General features: G+C 54.6%; 6 protein-coding genes across 6 annotated transcripts; 5 read left to right on the top strand and 1 right to left on the bottom strand.

The window, feature by feature from the left end:
* Positions 1–93: 93 nt before the first annotated feature.
* Positions 94–1,506, top strand: HER10_EVM0003542 (subtilase; the record flags this gene model as incomplete). The annotated part of the gene is made up of 3 exons (XM_035473215.1): positions 94–576; positions 635–1,150; positions 1,240–1,506. The coding sequence occupies 3 exons, from the start codon at positions 94–96 to the stop codon at positions 1,504–1,506; spliced, it is 1,266 nt and encodes a 421-aa protein (XP_035337066.1).
* A 397-nt stretch (positions 1,507–1,903) lies between these two features.
* HER10_EVM0002582 (flavocytochrome c) lies at positions 1,904–3,463 on the bottom strand (the record flags this gene model as incomplete). Its single annotated transcript, XM_035472288.1, has 1 exon — positions 1,904–3,463. One exon carries the CDS (start codon positions 3,461–3,463, stop codon positions 1,904–1,906), a length of 1,560 nt encoding a protein of 519 aa, XP_035336984.1.
* An 842-nt stretch (positions 3,464–4,305) lies between these two features.
* HER10_EVM0011972 (uncharacterized protein) lies at positions 4,306–8,910 on the top strand (the record flags this gene model as incomplete). The annotated part of the gene is made up of 11 exons (XM_035481378.1): positions 4,306–5,105; positions 5,448–5,541; positions 5,583–5,811; positions 5,946–6,137; positions 6,621–6,659; positions 6,713–6,915; positions 7,086–7,230; positions 7,508–7,581; positions 7,697–7,923; positions 8,279–8,528; positions 8,614–8,910. The coding sequence occupies 11 exons, from the start codon at positions 4,306–4,308 to the stop codon at positions 8,908–8,910; spliced, it is 2,550 nt and encodes an 849-aa protein (XP_035337754.1).
* A 2,193-nt stretch (positions 8,911–11,103) lies between these two features.
* On the top strand, positions 11,104–12,798 carry HER10_EVM0003065 (GPR1/FUN34/yaaH family protein; the record flags this gene model as incomplete). The annotated part of the gene is made up of 4 exons (XM_035472751.1): positions 11,104–11,484; positions 11,569–11,780; positions 12,129–12,533; positions 12,711–12,798. Exons 1-4 carry the CDS (start codon positions 11,380–11,382, stop codon positions 12,796–12,798), a joined length of 810 nt encoding a protein of 269 aa, XP_035337020.1. The 5' UTR covers positions 11,104–11,379.
* A 1,631-nt stretch (positions 12,799–14,429) lies between these two features.
* HER10_EVM0008880 (averantin oxidoreductase) lies at positions 14,430–16,725 on the top strand. Its single transcript, XM_035478388.1, has 6 exons — positions 14,430–14,655; positions 14,712–15,197; positions 15,274–15,304; positions 15,374–15,570; positions 15,660–15,822; positions 15,929–16,725. The coding sequence occupies exons 1-6, from the start codon at positions 14,587–14,589 to the stop codon at positions 16,534–16,536; spliced, it is 1,554 nt and encodes a 517-aa protein (XP_035337486.1). The 5' UTR covers positions 14,430–14,586; the 3' UTR covers positions 16,537–16,725.
* A 1,468-nt stretch (positions 16,726–18,193) lies between these two features.
* HER10_EVM0006418 (subtilisin Carlsberg) lies at positions 18,194–20,956 on the top strand (the record flags this gene model as incomplete). The annotated part of the gene is made up of 2 exons (XM_035476002.1): positions 18,194–19,518; positions 19,585–20,956. The coding sequence occupies 2 exons, from the start codon at positions 18,194–18,196 to the stop codon at positions 20,954–20,956; spliced, it is 2,697 nt and encodes an 898-aa protein (XP_035337287.1).
* Positions 20,957–21,016: the final 60 nt, after the last annotated feature.

Raw genomic sequence — 21,016 nt, 5'->3', positions numbered from 1 at the left:
CACAGCCCTTCGTTTAGACACCATCCACTCGCTCATTATACAACTCACTCGTTCATCTCAACGCCTCACTGACACCCCAAAACCAACGTCACGATGCACGCCGCAACAATCCTTGCCCTCCTTCCCCTCGCCGCCGTCGCGGCTCCCTCACGCCGCGCTCAGCCCGCACCCCTCATCAAGCCAAGGGGCGCAACCCTCGTGGCGGACAAGTATATCGTTCGCCTCAAGAATGAGGCCAAGACCGGCGCTCTTCAGAGCGTCATGAAGACCTTCTCCGCTGACGCCGACCATGTCTACAACTTTGCTGGCAGCGAAACTGGCAGCGTCCCCTACCTTCGAGGATTCGCGTCCACGCTGAACGCGACCGAGCTTGAGAGCCTCCAGAATGACCCGGACGTCGACTTCATCGAGCAGGATGCCATTGTGACGATCAAGGCCACGCAGAGGAGCGCGCCGTGGGGTCTTGCCAGATTGTCGAGCACAGCGCCTGGTTCGACCACGTATAGCTACGATGAGAGTGCCGGAGAGGGAACCTGTGCTTACATTGTCGATACCGGCATTGATATCGAGCACCCAGTGAGTCTTCGCCCAACATCAGACCTGATAAGAGTTGTAAATCTGACCTCCCCGACAGGACTTTGAAGGCCGCGCCACCTTCCTCGCAAACTTCGCCGACAGCTCAGACACGGACGGCCAGGGCCACGGCACCCACGTCGCCGGCACAGTCGGCTCCGCAACCTACGGCGTCGCCAAGAAGACCAAGCTCTTCGCCGTGAAGGTGCTCGACTCCAACGGCGAGGGCACCAACTCGGGCGTCATTGCCGGCATGGACTTCGTCGCGACCGACGCCGCCGGCCAGACGGGCTGCGCCAAGGGCGTCGTCGTCAACATGTCGCTTGGCGGGCAGACCTCGACGGCTGTAAACCAGGCCGCCGCGGCGATTGTGAAGGCGGGCCACTTTTTGGCTGTCGCCGCGGGTAACGAGGCGGCGGATGCTTCTACTTCTTCGCCTGCGAGCGAGGAGAGCGTGTGTACCGTCGGGGCGACGACCAAGACTGACGCGTTGGCGGAGTACTCCAACTTTGGAGCTTCTGTTGATATTTTGGCGCCTGGCACCAACATCATGAGCACCTGGCCCGGTGGAAAGACTGTAAGCTTCCCCCTTTCCCTTCTTTCACGTGATGTTTACAGTGTATGGCGATCTCTCCGAGGAAAGAAGACTGACTCGTGAATGTGTAGAACACAATCTCCGGCACGTCCATGGCAAGCCCCCACATCGCCGGTCTCGCAGCCTACCTCCTCGGCCTCGGCTCGGCGCCTTCGGATCCCGTCCAGCTGTGCAGCTACATCGCCGACACGGCGCTTGACGGTGCTATCAGCCAAGTGCCCCGCCAGACTGTCAACAAGCTCGCCAACAACGGCTTTGCTGGAAACGGCACCGCCAAGGCCACGGACGGTTCCGTGGTTGGCAGACAGCTGAACAGAAAGTTCGCCCCTCGTGCTTAAGTGGACGGAGAAGAAGCTGAAATAGCGGCGAAGGAGGTTCTTTAGTCTGGCGTAAAGCCATACAGACTGACCCGGTAGTGTTGGGGATGTGGCGGACGTAACGACGACACGGCTTTGGGTTCTCGGGAAGGGCCCGGCCTATGACATTCTATCATGTAGATTAGATTTCACTTTGAATCTGTACAGACCATCTTCTTCAAGAAACCATCTGTGACTTGCCTACACCTCCATTAGACAACCAATGCGCTTACCTAGCCCACCCTTCTAGTGCTTTGTGAATGAGGTGCTAATCAACGAAGGACCACTTGCATGTGTTGAAGTAGATGAATTTAGAGGCATTTAGTGATTGATTCTCCCGTGGCTATACTCATACCTCATTAGGGGAAGGCTATAAAAATCATGAACTTGTCGCGGCCTTGGCGGCCTGTTGTCCTGCTATTCTTCCGTAGACCACGCATTCAAGCAACGATGAGCCTCCCAGGCGGTTGTCGCCATGGATGCCGCCAGTGATTTCTCCAGCGGCCCACAGGCCATGGACAGCTGTCTTGTCCTTTCTCAGCACTTGGGCATTTTCGTTGAAAGATGCGCCTCCCATTGTGAAATGAGTGATGGGCGTGACGCGGCCAACGCATACTTCCTCTTCGCGGTTGGCTTCTCCAGCCGGAAGCCTCCATCGGCCAAATGTCCGTCTTCCAAAGGCCGAATCGGTGCCCAAAGCAACAGTCGCGGCGTACTCGTCTACCGCGGCGATGATAGCTGGACTCAAGTCCTTGACCTTCTTCTTCTCCATCAGACCTTTCCACAGGTAGAAACCCAAATGACCCTCAGAGACCTCAATCGCACCGGGGTCCATGAGCAAGGTGATGTCCCACTGCTTGACGTCGCCGTCTTCTTTTGGTGGAAGGCTCATAATGGCTTTACTGACGTGTTCCCTCGTTTCCATCTCGTTCACAAATCTCTGGCCCTTATCTGACAGCAGGATGCCGCCCTCTCCGCGGAGCATCTCGGCAGCAAGGATCTTATATTTGACCTCGGGGTCTTTGGGGTTGACGAACCCTGTCGGGTGTACCTGTACGCTGTCCATGTCGACAAACTCTGCGCCCACTGCTTCCAAGATACCATGAGAAGCCGGCCGTGCATCATTCGTCGATGGAATGCCTGCCAGGTCCGGGCGGTACTTGGCGAGAAGTCCGTTAGCGTCACCGGCAAATCCACCGACAGCAAACACTACGGCACCATCCAGGTCGTGCTGCTTGCCGTCTTGTACGTATTGCACACCATTCACAACGCCATCGGTGACACTGAGCGATGTGACCTCGGCAGAATTTGTAAGTTGGAACTCGGGATTCTCCCCGAGCTTCTTGAGCAGGGTCGTCACAATAGCTGCTCCTGGCGGGGTCTTGCCAGCCCCTCGGTGGGTTCGAGCAAGGGAGTGGCCGCCGAGAGGGGCAACAACGCTCAGATCAACACCAATCTCATCGGCAAGCCAGGTGACAGCATCCGCAGAGCTCTCGGTCAAGAGCTGGACGAGCTTCGGACGCTGAACCACACCCTCACCCTGGGCGAATCGCTTGCCGCCAGAACGGACGGTGTCGTCGTAAAAGAGGTCATCCTTGTCTACACCGGCGGCTTTTTGAAACCGGGTGCCAGCACCGTTGATGCCGGATGACGCCTTGATGCTGTTGCCGCCGGGCTTCGGGGCGCGGTCGAGCATCCGGACCGATGCACCGGCCTTGAGCGCCTCCTGTGCTGCGGATAGACCGGCGAGGCCGGAGCCGACGACGATGACTGGTCTGCGGGCTGACTGCGCCATATGGCCCGATGATGAAAATCGTGCGGTGTGTGAGAGTAGGTTCAATGCGTTGGTGATGGGACGGTGGTATAGCATGCCCAGGATGGCTGCGAATATGCCAAAGACGAGAGCAATGAAGTAGCGGCGGATCGGACGGATGAACATTGCAGGTTCAATGGAAGAAAAGTACCGGCCGCCTCGTGAGTGAGATTGCGGCTATATAGTGATGCCTGCCAGCCATGTCTTCGGAGTACTGTGGGTAATTGGTGACATGTCAGACGATTCTGAGTCGTACGATGTCGTCGGGAGAGAAGGTGGCCAGATTCGGTGACTTTGAGGTGGGCCTCGGTGAGACAGGTCGGGATACCTGGATGGGCGGGGTGTCCTTCGGTGAAGGTCGGTAAGCACAGCTCTTTCCATTTCCCCTCTCTCTTTCCTTCTCTTGTGACTTTTAAACTGCCTAGGGAAGGTGCCGCTTCTTGTATCAGTACCTTAGGTACCTTAGGTACCTTATGGAACAAGAATCTCAAATGTTCAAAACTGCAGGACCGCCTGAGTGCCACGTGACTGTTTCTCCCCGTCTTCCATATCCCCTGCCAACGTCCAACGTTCATCATTCAACGTCCATCGTCCAACGTCACGACAGCCTTGCGATCAGACATCCATGTCATATCATGTCTTGATGACGCTCAAAGAGACTCGGAGACCACTTGACACAGTGCAAGTGATGTTCCTCTACTGCACCAATAATCGCATACACAAATCCACCACGCCTGCTAGGGATGAACATCGAGGAGACACACAGTCCAGTGTGCAGCCAAAGCAAGTGCCAATGAATCCATAGCAGTAGGTTGATGTAGGAAGTGCTGATTACTCCTAGCCACATGCAGGCAACATGATGGTCTTCCCTGGTGGCCGCGTCCACCCTCAGCGGTGATTTCAGCAACTTGACGCTCGCATCCTCTAGAACTGCTCTTCTTGAGGCTTCACGATGTCCGAGGTTGTCGATGTCACTGATAGTTCTCATAAACAAATCTTCCGCATCTAGCCACAGTAACTCACTCATCAACATCACTACGATCGACTGCCGGATGTACCATGATGCCTGGTGCGCTCCGTCATCGAGATCTTCGGGACCCAGACGGAAAAGCGTGACAGCACCTTGGGACAGTCGAGCGATGAATCACTTGATCCAAGTGGTCCTGAGTATCTATGGACGGATCTGCCAATGGAACGGCGAAAAGAGGACGCAACTAGAAGCCCCGCAGCCATCAGCGCTGCTTCGCAAGTCGAACGCGTCAAATGCCCTACGAGTGCCGGACGAAACGATTTCAAAGCCAGCGCCCTATGACGAAGACCGGTCATCACACGTTTCGATATGGGCATTCTGGGTCTCGGATTGGAGCCTGTCATATGTTCCACGTTTGCAAGGTGTGTTGCAGGAAAGACAAGAACAGTTTGATACGCGAATTATTGTGCCATCCTATATTGCCCGATCACTTGCTGATACACTGACAGAACCCCGAATTGGCTCGGCGAGCTTACAAGGAACACCGCCAAATGACCGAAGTAATGGCCGAGCAGAAAGTCGGCTGCCGGGTCCGAGCCCGGCCAGTTCGGAGTTGGTGTATGTGGTAGAAATATATCCCGAAGGTCACCAATTCCGACTGCTCTATTCTCATCAGGGCGGCCTTGCTGCAGCGAAAGATTCGAGAATGTGTCTTGCGACTTCAGTCAATGTCGATAGACGCATACACGTCCCCTCTTTCGGCAGCGGCGACACACTGGCTTATCTTCGTCACACTAGGTAAATTGTTAGCTGGAGACCTTTCAGCGCACTTTTCATCAACCTGCAGAGTCTTGATTTGACGCGGCCTTCCTTACACTGGAGACAGCCATGATGAGAGTTGACATCGAATCGCCGCGACGGTGTTGCAACCAGTACAATCGCCGTCCACTTTATCCGGTCAATGTCGCGGTCTGACTGCTACAGTAGAGTCACAAACTGTAGCAACCATTCTTCATGGTCAGACTTCCTCTTCAATGACTTGCGTGAAGCAGCGGCGAGAAGCAGAGCTGCTTTGTGGCCCCCAGCTGTGCAGGATGCATGCCCCTGTCATGTTTAAGAGAGCTAGCCAGTCTCCACCAGGTGTCGCTGCACAACATGGTCCCTCCAGCGCGACGAACCAGCATCCAACAACAGTCAAGGTGCCAGAGTGGTTAATGGGCTGCCCTGCTATCAGGTCTTCTGATGTCAGCTTAGGCAGTGGCTTCGGTCGCGCAGGTTCGAATCCTGTCCTTGACGTACAAGCAATATCGATCAACTACGTTTTTTGAGTACGGCGATGGAGTTCGTGATAACATTTTGCTTCGCAAATATGCGCATACTATGGCAGTGGCTGGCTCTGCTATAGGAAAACCTTCCTTGTCAGACTCGTGTGGGAGGGCTGTCGAATTCACTCAAAATGCATGGAAGATGACACCAGGATGCCTTGTTGGTTGGGACGCGCCTGGTGGGCCTCGTTCGGTGAAATTGACTGCGAAGCAATGACCTTTTTCAATTTTCCCGTCTATCATCTGGCGCGTCCTGGGGGCTGCCTGCAAGCCTGTCACCAAATATTCTATTGCAAGCGATACTACCATGAAGCGCAGCAAATGCGGCCGACCTCCTGGCTGGCTGTCGACCGAAATGCCTCGGTGCCAAATCAACACGACGCCCCTCACATTATCATTCTGAGCCGCCTGTCATTCGACCTGCGCCAGAGTGCTAAATTGCATCTGGTTTACTTTAGCTACACGAAGAAACGGCGGACGCCTCGCCGGGGAGTCAATTGGAGACGTGAGGGTTGCATCCGCGCCGTCAGCAACCCCAAAAGGAATCTTATCAATTCCCTTCCAACCACCCTGCCAAACAATCAACACTGGTCGTCGAGATGCCACGGGCATGCATGGGTAGCCTGAACTTTGGGTGCTGCCGAGTTATCCGGTGGTGATCGTTTGCGCCTCCCTTCTTGGCATCGGCTTCCGCTCCTAGGCATGCAGGCAATAACGGCTAAATGCAACTGTTTGAACTTTGAAGTTTGAAGGCTAGGATCCCAGAACGCATCTAGCTTTGGGAAATGCAGTGAGTGCCTATCGAGGATGAGACCTCTGACAGATTGTCTTAGCTTCTTTGGCTTCACATCACCCCAGGCATTTTCACAACCTGCATTCGAACGTGCCGACGGACGGAAAAGGAGGCCCGACCTTAAACTCCGGTCTGCGATCCCATTCTTTCTCGGCTCGGCTCCAGGCTTGACGTAAAATCATTCCTTTCTGCCAGGCCAGTGCACGGGGGCTGCACCTCAACAGCAGCGAAAAGGTTGGGAATCCACCTCTCAACGCCGCGTCGAAGTGGAACGATTGTTTCCCAAGGAGGCAGCGTCTCGGAGAAATGGAAGTTGCTTAGCAGCCTTCGGTCTCCCCTGCCACTGGGCAGCCTAGGCTTCGTGCAACAGCGCGGCCCTGGAACGCCACGCCGCAGGCGGCTGCTATGGGACAGGGTCCTGAACAACGTGCTGACGGAGCCCTATGGTTCTTGGCATCGCACCATGGACCTTTTCGGGGGCGTCTTTGCGGTATTTCCAGCACAAGCCCTAGACGGAAACGCTGCGAGAGCGGCCTTGGCCATGAGAAAAGGGGGTTGCGAAAGACAGAATGAGTGACCGTCGTTGGCATCTTGCCTTCTTGGCAGTTCGAATAGGTTGGTGTGTCTGTCGTCTCCTGATCCATTCGGCTTTCGCTCGAGCCTCAAACATTGGCATTACGGACCAAGGGGCTGGGCATCGAAAATCGATCCGCGGCTACCGTTGAACGGCGGCTTGCTCGGACCAAGGTGCTGGCCAGAGACTGGACAAAGACGACGGTATACGATTTCTCGCCAGTTTGTCATTGTAGGCCGCCTGGCTGAGCCGTTCGTCCAGGCCGTGGGATGGGGGCGGTCGAAGAAGCAGGCATGGGACCTTTGCGCGAGCTTTTGACAGACTTCCCAGGCAACAAAGGTCTAAGTGCATAGGTACTTCATTCACGCTGCAATGTTCGACTACGCCGTCCGTCAGACATTTGGAATCTACGAGCGCTGTAAACTATTCCGCCACTGCAATGGTCGTATTCGTGGCGTCTGTCGACTTCCTTCCCGCTGACTATTCGGGATCTCCTCGATTTCCCCAGTCCGTCGTTCACTAACAACTGCTAGTTGCTGCTATCACCACACAACCCCAGAGCAAAGTCGCTCGCACGGCTCGGTATGCTCCAATGCCGTCTTTGAAATGCCAGCTGGCTCAACGCAGGGAAGAGCGATTTGCAGCTGGCCAGGGAGTTGAGAGCCAATGGGTATCTGTTCAGGTGACATTTTGTTAGTGGACTGATGATCCCACGGAGTCGGCAGTAGAAAAAGGCAGTGATGAGCGCCCTAGTGTGGTGTCACTGTCACCGCTGCGAGAAGAGACCGCAGACATCCCACGTCAAGGGTTGCATGACAGGGCACGGACAGGCGCGGCATTCGTCAGAACAGATGACTTCCACTATGGCATCTTGCCATGTCTTTGCTCTGCTTTGTCGGCGCCGGTTCGGAGCGAAGATATTCAGTAGGTACGTCCGATACCCAGAATTTACTTTTGCCCTCAGAGCGATCCAAACTTTCGAGGTCTGTCTAGAATAGCTACTTTGAATCATCATCCGGCATGATCAAGGTACAAAGTTACAGGTACTAGGCTGGACAGACGCTTGTAAGTCAAAAATCAACTGGGGCTGCCCACGTTCCGGACGAAGGGACGTAAGAAGAGTGCATGGAGACAAGAACTCCCACGTCGTGGCTTGCTTCCAAATTCCTAGGAGGCGTCGAGCTACGTACAATGCCGGCGCAGTCTGGGGAAATAGGCTAGAAGCCACCAGATCTGGGGAAAAGGCAATTGCACGCCAACACGCATGCTGATTGTCCAGGACAGGGAGGACCCCGAAGACTACAGCGGGAGCCCGAACACATGTCGTGGTTCGTCCAGCGCCTGGTGCCATCATCGGACCATTCGCACTAGAAGGTGTGTATTTCGACTCGGTATGTGCATACATACACGGAAGCAATGGGACTTGGCCTTTTGGCGATCGAGTCCACGGCAAAGGGTGTGCAACAATCGCCCAAGCTTTCCCCGCAGCTCAGCGCCATGTGGTCGTCGATTGCGCGCTTCTGATGGAGGTCATTGTTGGGGTTGATCAACCTGGCTACTCCAATACAGCACGGTCATGATGACGCTTTAGATCAACTTGGCTCGACTTTGCAGGCTTTCAGCATACGGACGATGGCTCAGAACCTGAGTAGACTGAATTGCGGTACAGAAGAGCTCTCAAACCATCCTCAAAGTGTTTCCCACACAGAAAGAGAGGAAATGCAATGGCGCTCGACACACACCTTAGAGAACCTTCCCGCCGGCCTTGTATCCGCGTCAACATCTGAAGCCGGAGTCAACGGGGCTTGGGGTGTCTCGAATAGGCTGGGATATTGCCAGTCCACCCCCAGATTCCCCGCAACACCCATCTTTAGGGCACGGTTGATTTGGACAGTGACCGGCAGGATGTGACCAGATGACAGATGTATTGCGACAAAGACCGGCAAGAGGCAGAAAGATCTCGCCCAAAGAGCTGGGTTGGTTGAAACGCGCGATGCGATGCAGGACCGAAACAGTGGTGCTATGTTCCCACCGTACAGACTACAAACTGGGGGCGTGGAAACCCCCAATCTCGACGAAATTCGTCATTGACAAGATCACTATAGTTGATCGGTCCCGAAGAGTCTTTTGGTGAAAGTCAAACCTCCTCTCCTGGACGCTCTCAAGAAGCCTAGCAGCAGCAGCAGCAGCAGCAGCAGCAGCATCGCCAACCGGGCCAGTACTAATATCATACCGACTGCCGGCAGATTATGCCCGCCCACGATCCGTAGCCAAGACGGGGAAGAGCCGTGGCGGTAATTTGGCCGGTCCCCTGTTGCAAGAATGACTTTTTCATCAAGCACCGCCGAAGTGCTACCCTTGATCCGCTAGGCCTTCTGGTTCAACCATATTCATGACACACGGTAATATCGATGTGCCGCTACAAGTTACAACTCAAAGAGACCTTTTTAGCCGTCCTGCTGTATCGCCCAATGAGAGCGCGACCGCGAAGAGGGAATGATCTGGACGGAATTCATGGAAGGCCGGGCGTCAGGGCAGAGCACGACGCCAGTCCGAAAACGTTCAGACGGGAGACGCACCTCTTATTTCCGCTGCAGTGATAGTTACATCAGGTGTTATCGCCACGCCCTCCCTGCATTTTGGGGCTCAATCTGGTCTTGGCCGGTCGCCTTTGCTGCTGCTGTTGCTCAGCGATGTATCCGCAATCCCACGCATCGTGTCTGCGTCGGCGTTGGGCTGCTGGACAGCATGGTGAAGGGAACGAGCAGCGCCATCTAGAAACGAGAGTTTGCATTCCGCAGTCAGAACCCTCCAACGTCTCTGGGGACGATATGAACGGAACGACGACCAAATGGCATTTCAGTCACTGTCTTCTTTGACAAACGTCAGAGGCTAGGTGCTAGGGGATCGTTTTCGACGACGGCAAGCCTAGGCCGCCTATGCAATAATGATTTGCCTTCCATCACTCACCCCGCTACTTGCTAGTTGCAGACGGCGACCAGAGCAGCCACGCCTAAAAAAAATTGGAGAAGCTTTCTGGTGACGGAAAAGGTGGGAATGACATCAGCTCGTGGACTGATTTCTCAAGTGGTCCTAGCAGAAAGCTATCCACGTCCATTGCTCCTTTGGTCGTCGCATGTTTTCTTGCTAGGTATTCTCAATTGTCATAATCTGCCGCACCTACCTAGGTTTTCCGATCAGTGGAATTCGACAGTGGCTCAAACCCGCGGGGATGGGCGAAAGGATGACCGTTCCAAGATGTCTCAGAGTTTGAGATGGCGAGACTCTTCTCTCAAATCGGCCTTTCCTCCCCATCATTGGATACCAAGTCTACCAGGGCTGGGCAAGACCAAGTTGCTTTCAACAACCAAAGATTTGTTCCCCCGCTACTTGCATTACTGACCGGATGGCCGGGATGTAAGCAAAGACTTGCCGAACTGTTGATGGGGATGAATCGAGGAGCTGCTTTTTCTCACAGGGGCTGCAAGCTCACTACTGCGCCAGTTCGAGGGCTGGCCGTCTCCATACGATCTGGGCATGTCGTCTTTGAGCTGGCATGCTGGCTTCGAGGTATATGGCGATGGAAACCCCTTTACCAGCAGACCCTTCCTTTTCGGCCCGTCTGGCCTCTGGGGAAGACGAGAGAAGGGTTTTATTCGCGCCATTGCGGATTTTTCTTCCATGTCATTTCCAGCAGATCTTCCCTTCCAATGGCGGGCTCCGACGCCGTGTCAGTGGTCACTCCACCACCACCCGACATCGCAACCTAAAATATTAAAATAATGAATCTATTATGGAGCCTCCGTTGCACCCCATTCCCATTTCGTCCCCCGGTTCATTCTTCTCTGGGCTTTAAAGATCGGCCCTTGGAAGCAGACGGCTCGCCTTTCGCTCTCACACCCTCTTAGTCTACCAACTACGCGATCTTACTCGACCCACTCCCTCCCTCTTGCTCCTGCAGACGACGCCTCTTCTCCTCACTTGTCCTCCAAGCTGCTTCTCCTCCTCCTCCTACTCCTCATCCATCTCCAGTTCTCCGCGCCAGTCGGGGCCCACGTATCTGTACATACCCCAGACGTTCACACACGTTCACGAAGCTACCCGGCCCATCAGCATTCTGCATTTTGCGCTGACCCTCGACCCCGGCTTCCGTTCGTCCTGGCTTGATCGTTTCTTGCCTCGAACCCCGTTCTTCCCCCATTACTTAAAGACTGCTCCCCACCCATTCCCCAGAGTCGAAAGAAACCTTCCTTCATCAAAGTTGTGTGCCGTCTTCCGTGGAGTTTGCCTACTCTTGCTACAAGATACCCCCCTATACTCATTCTTCTCTTTGGTTCCATACTTGCCTTATTATCTCTTACACCCGGAAGACTACACACAATGGCCACACACGAGGCTCACCACAACGCCGTCCCTCCACAGGACGTGGAGAAGGATGTGCATACCTCTGGTGCCGACCACTACAATGGTGCCAATGGTGCTCAAGTAGGCCAAAACACATACTCACGACAAGCCGGGCCTTTCTCCCGCGTTGCCGACTACCGGAACATGACTGAAGGAGAAGCGCAGGCATTCGGCGGTTCGCTCCAACCCGGTGTATGGAAGCCTTATGAACACAGAAAGTTCGCCAACCCGGCACCACTCGGTCTCTCAGCCTTCGCCCTCACGACGTTCGTCCTTTCCTGCGTCAACCTCCACGCTCGCGGCGTGACTGCGCCCAACATTGCCGTCCCCCTCGCCTTTGGATATGGAGGTCTGGTCCAGCTTCTCGCCGGCATGTGGTATGTCCAGATTGTTTCCTTCCCATGTTTTCTTTTTTTCCTCTTTCCGTGCCAGGGTACCCAAAACTTCCCCAACATCTCATCTCAACCGTCTCCACGATGTCCCCCGCAAGCGGAAGCTCCGGTGCGTTCATGTGGAGCATGGACGCGCTCCTTTGCGCCGGAGTGGACCTCTAGCTAGACACACGAGCATGGGGGACTCGGGGAAGTTTGGTCCATAGGATGCTTGCCTGCGTCCAGGACCAGGGGAACCTGTGGAGAAGCTTGTGTAATACGAGCATCACAAATCAGTCATCACTTTGCATCCTTCATCCGCGCCAATGCTGACTGACGGTTGGTTGTTCACAGGGAGATGGCCGTCGGCAACACCTTTGGTGCCACTGCCCTCTCATCGTACGGCGGCTTCTGGATCGCATACGGCATCCTTCTGACCCCTAACTGGGGCATCATCGCCGCGGACGGTCCCTATGCCGCCAACTACTCTGACCATTACTCGGCTGTCGGTTTCTTCCTGACGGGCTGGTTCATCTTCACGACGCTGCTGCTCCTCTGCACCCTGCGCTCGACCGTGGTCTTCTTCTCCCTCTTCTTCACCCTCGACCTGGCCTTCCTCTTCCTCGCCTGCGAGAACTATGCCGCCAACAACGGTGCGTTGACCGCGTCGCGCAACCTGCAGATTTGCGGAGGTACTTTTGGTATGCTTGCTGCGTTTTTGGCGTGGTATTGCGCTTTGGCTGGTCTTCAGGACGACAGGTGAGTTTTTTGTGCACTCTATCCACCCACCTTTCCGCTCGACCGGCGATCAGTTCAGGTCTACGCTAGACTTTGCCGTCATCGTCGCTGTTCACCCCTCTCCTCTCCGCCACGCTATAGTGTTGCACAATGCGCGCGATGTGGATTCAGTTTGCTAATATTGAAATTTCCCTACAGCAACTCCTTCTTCCAGGTTCCTGTTTTCCACCTCCCGTGGTCCGACAAGGGCAAGGAAATTCGCCGGGCCAAGAGCAACGTCGCCTAAGTGTGAGCAGTATTTGCCACGAGGGCTTGATGTGTTTTTGTTATTCGTTTAATGCGCGGAATATGATGGGATGTGTGCGGTCGGTGGACTGCGATGATTTAGGATACCCATTTACGAGGGGTGCTTGTTGCGGTTGCCGCTTGCATATAGCCAAGCTATGTGAGCGACGCGAGAGAGTATAGCGATGCGGCGAAGGCCGGAGCAGATGCAAGGAATCTTGCGGTTACATATAGTGTTAATATTATGGGTGAAATGGTCAATTGTTTCCGTCAACTGTATGTGAACATTCGCATCAAGTGTAATGCGTGTCATATCTGCAATTTTTTTATTTTTTTTATCAGTAGCTATTGGGCGACTGGCGCGACATCTAGCGCTCTGCATCTCATGCAAAACTCACGAACACTGTGATAATTCCATTGTTCTCTCCCAGTATGTACAAAGGTTCACGACTTCATCAATTGTTCTCCCAGCCGGACCGCGCAAGATCGTGCATGTACTTTCGCTCGACGTCAATACCAAGATGCAGTGACGTCGACAAGCCACAGGGCCCCTGGGCGTTGCGGCGATTCGGGAGAGGGCGTCACTGGTGTCTTGGCGATGAAGCGAGTAAGCATCCGTATCCGAAGGTATGATTAATTGCGGGAGATGCGCCGCCTCGCCGCGCTTTTCTTGGTGCTTTCGCGGAGCGGCGGGAGGAACGGACGGGAAGAGGGGGAGGGATGGATTTGGGGGCGGCGCTTGAGGGCTTGGCGTACCTCATTTTTTGGGGATGTGGAGGAGGAGATGGTGAAGTTGAAGTTTGGTTAGTACTATGCTCTGATTATTTGGGTAAGATTTTGAATTCAAGGATTTGGTGCGCGATCTTAGTTAATGAGGATGGAGAAGTTTAAGTGTAGAGGTTTGTAAAATGGTAAAGGTTGGTAGTAACTCGCTCGTTGTCGAGAATCAGTGGTTGAGAAGTAGGATTTGGTGGTGGCGAATCAGACTGTGGGGGAACAAAACATCGGCGGCGGGTTGAGATGTAAAAGCATATGTCTTTGGTCTCACGTTATGCGCAAGTATACTGCCCCAGTACTGTTTTGAACCTGATGGAAGAGGTTGAGTGGAATGGTGGTGTTCAACTCGATATCAATAGCCGCAACCTGACAAGGCGCGAGTTTATCTTGTCTGGATTGACCACTGAATCGGCTTTAGGGACAAGAGTCGTGGACTAAACTCCGTAGACATTGAACCTTGAAGGTTCTGACTACACTCTACTTAAGTTGTCAGAGATTGGAGCTGTCGTTTCCGCGTATTCGAGTGTTACATGGCGTTTGATAGCTCAATTGATAGGCTTGAGAGACCCCAAGTCGTGATATCCGGGGAATCATCGCCAGAGCCTTCGGGTTCTTTAAGAAGCCCGACCCCACATTGCGGGAGGGTGAAACGATGCAAGTTCCCGGTACATAAAGCGAGCGTTGTGCATATCTCGCCAAGATTGATGGATTGTAGCGCTATTATTGGTCCAATATCGAAGTGCATGACTTGTGCGTCCCAATGGTCTGCACAATTCTGCATAACTTGCTGCTGTGGTAGCTCTGCCGCCTGTCGTGTAACTCTGGACGGCTTCTTCTTCGTCCGTGATCTGGTGGACTACTTATGCTTCAAAAGACATGAGTATATCTGGAGCATGCGCTTTCAGAATCTGCGGTTTCTTTTTTGCTCTTTTTCCTCATTCTCACGGTCTCTATTGACTTGCGTTGGATTTTTGAACGTCTTTTCTTCTGCATTCGAAAACAACCTACAATAATGTCTATCGCTTTCGAATCTGTGACAATTTATCATGGGCTGTTGCTCATCCCGTGTGCTATCATCATAGTGAGTGTCAGATTGGCTTGAGATACTGTACGGAAACATAGTTAATCACTCACAAGACTATCCTCTACTACACAATCCTCGCCATCTACAACATCTACTTCCATCCCCTCTCCTCCTTCCCAGGCCCCCGCCTCGCAGCCGCAACACCATGGTGGACAGCCCTCTCCTACCTGAAAGGCCGCACCCCCTACGACCTACTCGAGCTACACAACAAGTACGGCCCCGTTGTGCGCACATCCCCGGATTCCCTGTCGTACATCAAGGCGCCGCAGTGGAAGGAGATCTACGGGCACAAGGCGCCCGGTCAGCTTGAGTTCAGTAAAGATGGCAAGTACCATTCTGCGCTCAAGGGTGATGCAGTGATTATCAACGCGGACCGAGAGTATCATTCGTATATTCGCAGGTTGTTTGCGCATGGCTTCTCGGAGAAGGCTATGAGGGAGCAGGAGGGGGTGTTGAAGGGGTTCGTTGATGTCTTATTTGCGAAGCTTGGAGAGGTGGGGGAGGGTGGACGGCCTGTTGATGTTGTGGAGTGGTATAATGTAAGTTTCGTTGACATCGGCGGTTTGACAGCGAGCGCGGCAGGAGAGGGAGTGTGATGCTGATCATGTCTTGCAGTTTCTCACCTTCGACTTCATCGGATTCCTCAGTACGTTTGCCATCCCATCTTCCGTACGTCATTAACTCTAGCTCCCTCTCTGACACTGTTTCTTCATAGCCTTTGGCGAGTCGTTCGACTGCTTGACAACGTCGACCCTTCACACTTGGGTCCAGATCTTCTTCGCCCTGGCGAAGTTCATGGCCTTCCACCAGGCCATCTCCCGTCTGCCCAAGTTGGTCCAGCTTCCCGCGATGCTGTTGACGATGCCGAAAACCATTTCTCAGGACGTGAAGACGCTGAATGAACTTCAGAGTGTAGGTTTACCACTGAATGCAGCTCCTCGGTGTAGATTGAGTGGTTCTGCCTCGTGAACTATGCTAATGTCTGGATTGAAACTTTTCAGGAGAAGGTCCAGCACCGGCTCAAGACGGAAGCAACCGTCCCTGATTTCATGGAGAAGTTGATTTCGGCGTACAACGTGGGAAAGATGTCGTATAAACAGCTCGAAGGGAACTCGCAGATCCTTATCGCCGCGGGGAGTGAGACCACGGCGACTTTGCTAGCAGGTTAGTTGACATGTTTCTAGTCACCGCAGCCAAGCCACTCCTAAGGGGGACTGCGTGAAGCACTTCACGGAAGGAAAGGCCTCTCACGACTGACAACATCACCTAGGCCTCACATACCTCCTCACCCAGAACCCTCGCGTTCTCGCCAAACTCACAACTGAAGTTCGCTCAACCTTCTCTCACCCAGACGAAATCGCCTTCACGGGCGTCAACAACTGCAAGTACCTCCTCGCCTGCATTGAAGAAGCTCTCCGCGTCTACCCACCTTCCCCGCAACCGCACCACCGCATCGTGCCCGCCGGCGGCGCGACCGTTGACGGCGTTTTCTTGCCCGAGGGCACGGCCGTTAGCATCCCCATCTACGCAGCCTCCCACAGCCCCATGAACTGGACGCTGCCGGAGGAGTTCATACCTGAACGATGGATGACTACGAAGGATGGTGATAACGAGAAGGGGGCAGGCGATGAGGATGTAGATGTGCGGCTGTTTGCTGGAGACCAGCGTGATGCGTCGCAGCCGTTCCAGGTTGGGCCGCGTAACTGTATTGGCAGGAATTTGGCTTATGCCGAGATCAAGATCATCATGGCGAGGTTGGTGTGGCAGTTCGATATTGAGAATGCTACTGAAGGGGACTGGATTGGAACGCAGAAGGTGTTCATGGTCTGGAAGAAGGCGCCGCTGTGGGTGAAGTTGCATCCTGTGCAAAGGGATTGAAGATGTATGATTTCTGAAGATTAGTTTGGCAAAGGAAGGCAAGGTTCAAACGAGGAGGGTTTCTTGAGTTTCTAGATTCACGAGTTCCCATCGGTTGATATTGACTTTTACGCGTTCTTTAGAGCATCTGTTATCACTCATTGCAATGTTGCGCTTGCTGGGCCTTGTAAGGTTTCGTAAATATAGACACGATATCAAAGCCAGCCGACTGAAAAACCTGAGTGAATGGCGGCCTAGACTTGTCCTTGAAGCTCTCATCGGTGGTAACGACCGCGACGTAGCTGGTAGAAGACGCGTCGAAACCTCACGATGGTGCAACTTGGTCGAGAAAAGTCGCGCAACTGGATGTGGATTCACCACCCATCCCCAAAATTCGTCAAGCACAATAGCTCAGGGGTAGAGCGCTGGGCTCATAACCCAGAGGTCCCTGGATCGAAACCAGGTTGTGCTATATTCTTTTGCTTTGGTGAGCTTCGAAGGGCGAAAGTCGTCGCTCTTTTGCGCCAGTTGGGGATTTGGACTCTGTTGCCATCAATTGGCCTCTGAACGCGTTATTTGGAGTTGGGGTTCCACGGATTCCACGGCTTCCCCAAATCCAAAAGTAACTGTTGACTGCCGCTGTACTCTCTTCAACAACCCCACCAATTGAACCGTCCACATGAGCTGTTCAGACTCTACAACTTGCCTCTTTGAGAAGCGTCGGGAGCGTTCAATATCATTGCAGATTGGAATACGAGATTCTGTGCTGTAGGTGGCTGACAGTCGATGCACTCCTCTATCACGCTATCTTCAAGGTACGCAGGACGCCGCACCCTTGCCAAACTCCGGGCCACCTAAGGCTAAATAAAGTCCACCAAAACTTAAGGTAGATTAAGCTTATGGACGCGGGTGAGGTTAAAAGTGCCACACCCGGCAGCTAAAACGAACAACGGCCCCCGGCTTCGTCGGCTACGGCGGGGATTTTGGGCATTGAGAGATACGGATATCAGAGCACATCAACAGCGTCCAGGATGAAGATTAATTTAAGCTCGTCTGCTCACTTTGTTGCTGTGACGTGCTCCAAGACTGTAGCGTCGTGCGCCCGGCCCACTGTGATCTTCGAATACGACCTGCGGCCCCACGACCTTGAGTTCGGCTGTCGGCCGAGGGTGGTATGGCGGTGATGGTACAGAGTTGCGATTGCTGTTGTCGACTTGTCGATATCCCTTTTCAACTCTGAATCTCTTTATGAATCCCAAGGCTGGTCTAGCGTCACTGGATTCCATCTAGATCCATACTTCTCGACCGATTATGACAATTTGAAAAGCAGACAAGACGCGAAAGCGAGGATATCTTTGCCGGCTTGGCAACTATCAAGCAACTCAATTGTCAAAGCAAGCTCAGGCAAAGATCTCCACGAACCCCAATGGGCCGGAAATTTCGCTACCCATTCGGGAAGGTCCCAATTTCTCGTGTTCACTCACGATCCGTAGCCCGTCACTTGCAGGCTCGCACAATCGCAATCCCAGACCTAACTCCACGCATCGACACGGAAAGAAAGACACTTGTAGAGGATTGTTATATATACGCTCATGATGTGCCTACTCGCGTCTGTTGATGGAGATTCCGTCGTTACCGCCGGTCATTCGTTTCATTTCCAGCGCCCACCGCCATCACCATGAGGTTCTTCTCCAACGCCTCCCTCCTGCTAGGGCTTCTGGCCTCTGCATCGCATGTTGTTGTTGCAGCTGATGATGCTGCTGCTGCACCCGCGGTCAACGAAGATGCCTTCGTCCAAGGCGCCTACATCGTCGAGCTCAACGGCGAACAGGACCCTTCAGCGCTCTACGATGAGCTGCGTTCCGACGGCCTTGCCGTGAAGCCCCGTCTGGACCTCAAGTTCGGCCTCTTCAACGGCGCCTCTTTCAGCGTCGACGACGCCGGCGAGCCCGATATCACAACCGCCAAGATCGCAGACAAGCTCAGCGTCAAGAGCGTCTGGCCGGTCCGCAAGATCAAGATGCCCAAGCCCGTGGGTACATCCATCGGCCGCAACGGGACCGCCTCCGGCGCCGCACTCCTGCGATCGCTCAAGGACAGACGCGATGAGGCCGCCAAGGATACCTACAGCACCCACGTCATGACGCAGGTTGACAAGCTTCGCGAGGCTGGGTTCACGGGCAAGGGCATCAAGGTCGCCATCGTCGACACGGGCGTGGACTATAGACATCCCGCTCTTGGAGGCTGCTTCGGCGAGGGCTGCCACGTCGCGTACGGCTGGGACTTTACGGGGGATAACTACTACGAGAGCTCCGACGCGCCTACTCCTGACGCGGATCCTCTCGACACCTGCCAAGGCCACGGTACGCACGTCGCGGGTATCATTATGGCGCAGGAGAACGAGCTTGGCTTCACGGGTGCTGCGCCAGATGTCACGCTCGGCGCGTATAAGGTCAGCGGTTGCGCTGGGTACACGACGAGCGAGATCCTGGTATCTGCTTTCTACCGTGCCTACGAGGACGGGAGCGACGTCATCTCGTGCTCTGCGGGCGACGATTCGGGTTGGGCAAGCGATGCTGCTGGTGTCGCCGTCTCGCGCATTGCTGAGGCTGGTATTCCCGTCGTCGTTGCGGCTGGTAACTCTGGTAACTTGGGTGTCTGGGCTGTGGCCTCACCGGCATCGGGAAAGGCTGTTGCTGGCATCGGGTCTGTTGACAACACCATTTTGCCTAACCTCATGAAGCGCGGCACGTTCGTTAACGAGACAGGCGAGTTTGCCTTTGGGTGGGCTGACAGCACCCCCGTCACCACTGCGAATGTGACTCTCCGTCTGTGGATTCCGGGTGCGAACATCACGGCCTGCAACCCGATCCCGGCAGATATCGACTTGACTGATTCTATTCCCTTGATCTCTATGGACGCAGGATGTCAATCCGATGTCCAGGCTGCGAACCTCCTCACCAGAGGCGCCAAATACATCCTCTTCTATCCTGCTAGCGAGTCGTAAGTCTACCATTCCTCACGGTGAGGTCCTCTTCATAAGGAGAGAAATGGCTAATGGGAGGTCAGTAGGCTCTATCCTCCGTACGTCTACACCGAGGGCATCCTTGGTATCGGTATGGTCATGCCCCGTCAGGCCCAGGAGTGGAAAGCCCATGCCGAAAATGTCACCATCACTATCGGACCGCCCAACACCTCCGGCCTCTTCGCCGAGCCCATCACAAATGGCCCGACCGCCGGCTACACCAGCCCCTTCTCCAGTTATGGCCCAACTTGGGAACTCGATGTGAAACCCCAGTTCACCGCTCCCGGTGGAGGCATTCTCTCCACCTGGACCTGGGACCAGGGCGAGTACATGGTCAACCCTGGCACCTCTATGTCTACTCCCTTCGTCGCCGCCGTCTACGCTCTCGTCGGCCAGGTCCGCGGTACCCTCGATCAGGAGACGCTCCGCTCCGTCATCGCTGCCACTGCTCAGCCGAAGGCCTGGAACGATGGCACCGTTGCCTACGATGACATCCTCGCTCCTGTGCCGCAGCAGGGCGCCGGCCTCGTACAGGCTTGGGACGCTGCGCACGCCACTACGATTCTCGGCTCGACAGGCATCTCCTTCAACGATACAGACCACTTTGTCGGCGAGCACACCTTCAGCGTGAAGAACACCGCCGCCGAAGAGGTCACCTACAAGCTCGGCCACGCCAAGTCCGTAACCGTATACACCTTCACCCCCGGCGAAGCCCAGCTCAACGTCGCCCGTGCCCCGCCCCCGACCGTCGACGAGTGGGCGACAATCAACTTCGAGACTGACTCCCTGACCGTCCCCGCCGGCGGCAGCGCTGACGTCAAGTTCACCGCCGTACCTCCCTCCGGCCTCAATGCCACGCTCTTGCCCGTGTACAGCGGCTACATCACCCTCGAAGGAAGCAACGGCGAGACCTTGTCCGTGCCATACCTTGGCGTCGGCGGAAGTATGCGCGACACCCCCATCCTGGTCCCCGGCCTCGGCCTGAACGGTGTCTACCTCTCCTCCACGGACAACCACTTCCTCATTCCCGTCGCCGCGAACCGGACCTTCACCATCCCGCGCCCCGGGTCTACAGGCAGTGCCATCTACCCCAAGATGGTCGTGACCCCGACCGTCGGCACTACCGATCTGCACGTCGAGCTTGTTGCCCTCGGAAGAAGCGGCAACTCTACGCTTAAGGTCACTGATGTGCTCGGGTACCCGACCCTCGGCGCGCTGCCGCAGTCGCCTGTTGCGTATGCGCATAGGTTCGGGTACACGTGGAACTTTGGCGGCTTCTTGGCCGATCGGACTGTTGTGCCCGAGGGAAGCTATGCATTCATTGCACGCGCGCTGAGGATCTTTGGGGATGCGAGCAAGGAGGAGGATTGGGATGTTGTTGGGACTGTGCCTTTCATCTTGAAGTACCTTGCATAAACACATAACTGCGGGTTTGATTCCCGAAGAAAATAGATATATTACAAGCGCGCTTGAGAA

This window comes from Colletotrichum scovillei (genome assembly GCF_011075155.1).
Source record: "Colletotrichum scovillei strain TJNH1 chromosome Unknown Contig00002, whole genome shotgun sequence".
NCBI classification, from domain to species: domain Eukaryota; kingdom Fungi; phylum Ascomycota; class Sordariomycetes; order Glomerellales; family Glomerellaceae; genus Colletotrichum; species Colletotrichum scovillei.
Note: the sequence above shows the minus strand (reverse complement) of the source record. Positions and strands in the feature narration are given on the sequence as shown.

Bases quoted from the DNA above. Each gene is read 5' to 3' on its own strand.
- HER10_EVM0008880 (XM_035478388.1), top strand. From the start codon at position 14,587: ATGTCTATCGCTTTCGAATCTGTGACAATTTATCATGGGCTGTTGCTC. The intron at 15,305-15,373 runs GTACGTTTGCCA...GTTTCTTCATAG, and splicing joins CGACTTCATCGGATTCCTCA to CCTTTGGCGAGTCGTTCGAC. The intron at 15,571-15,659 runs GTAGGTTTACCA...GAAACTTTTCAG, and splicing joins CGCTGAATGAACTTCAGAGT to GAGAAGGTCCAGCACCGGCT.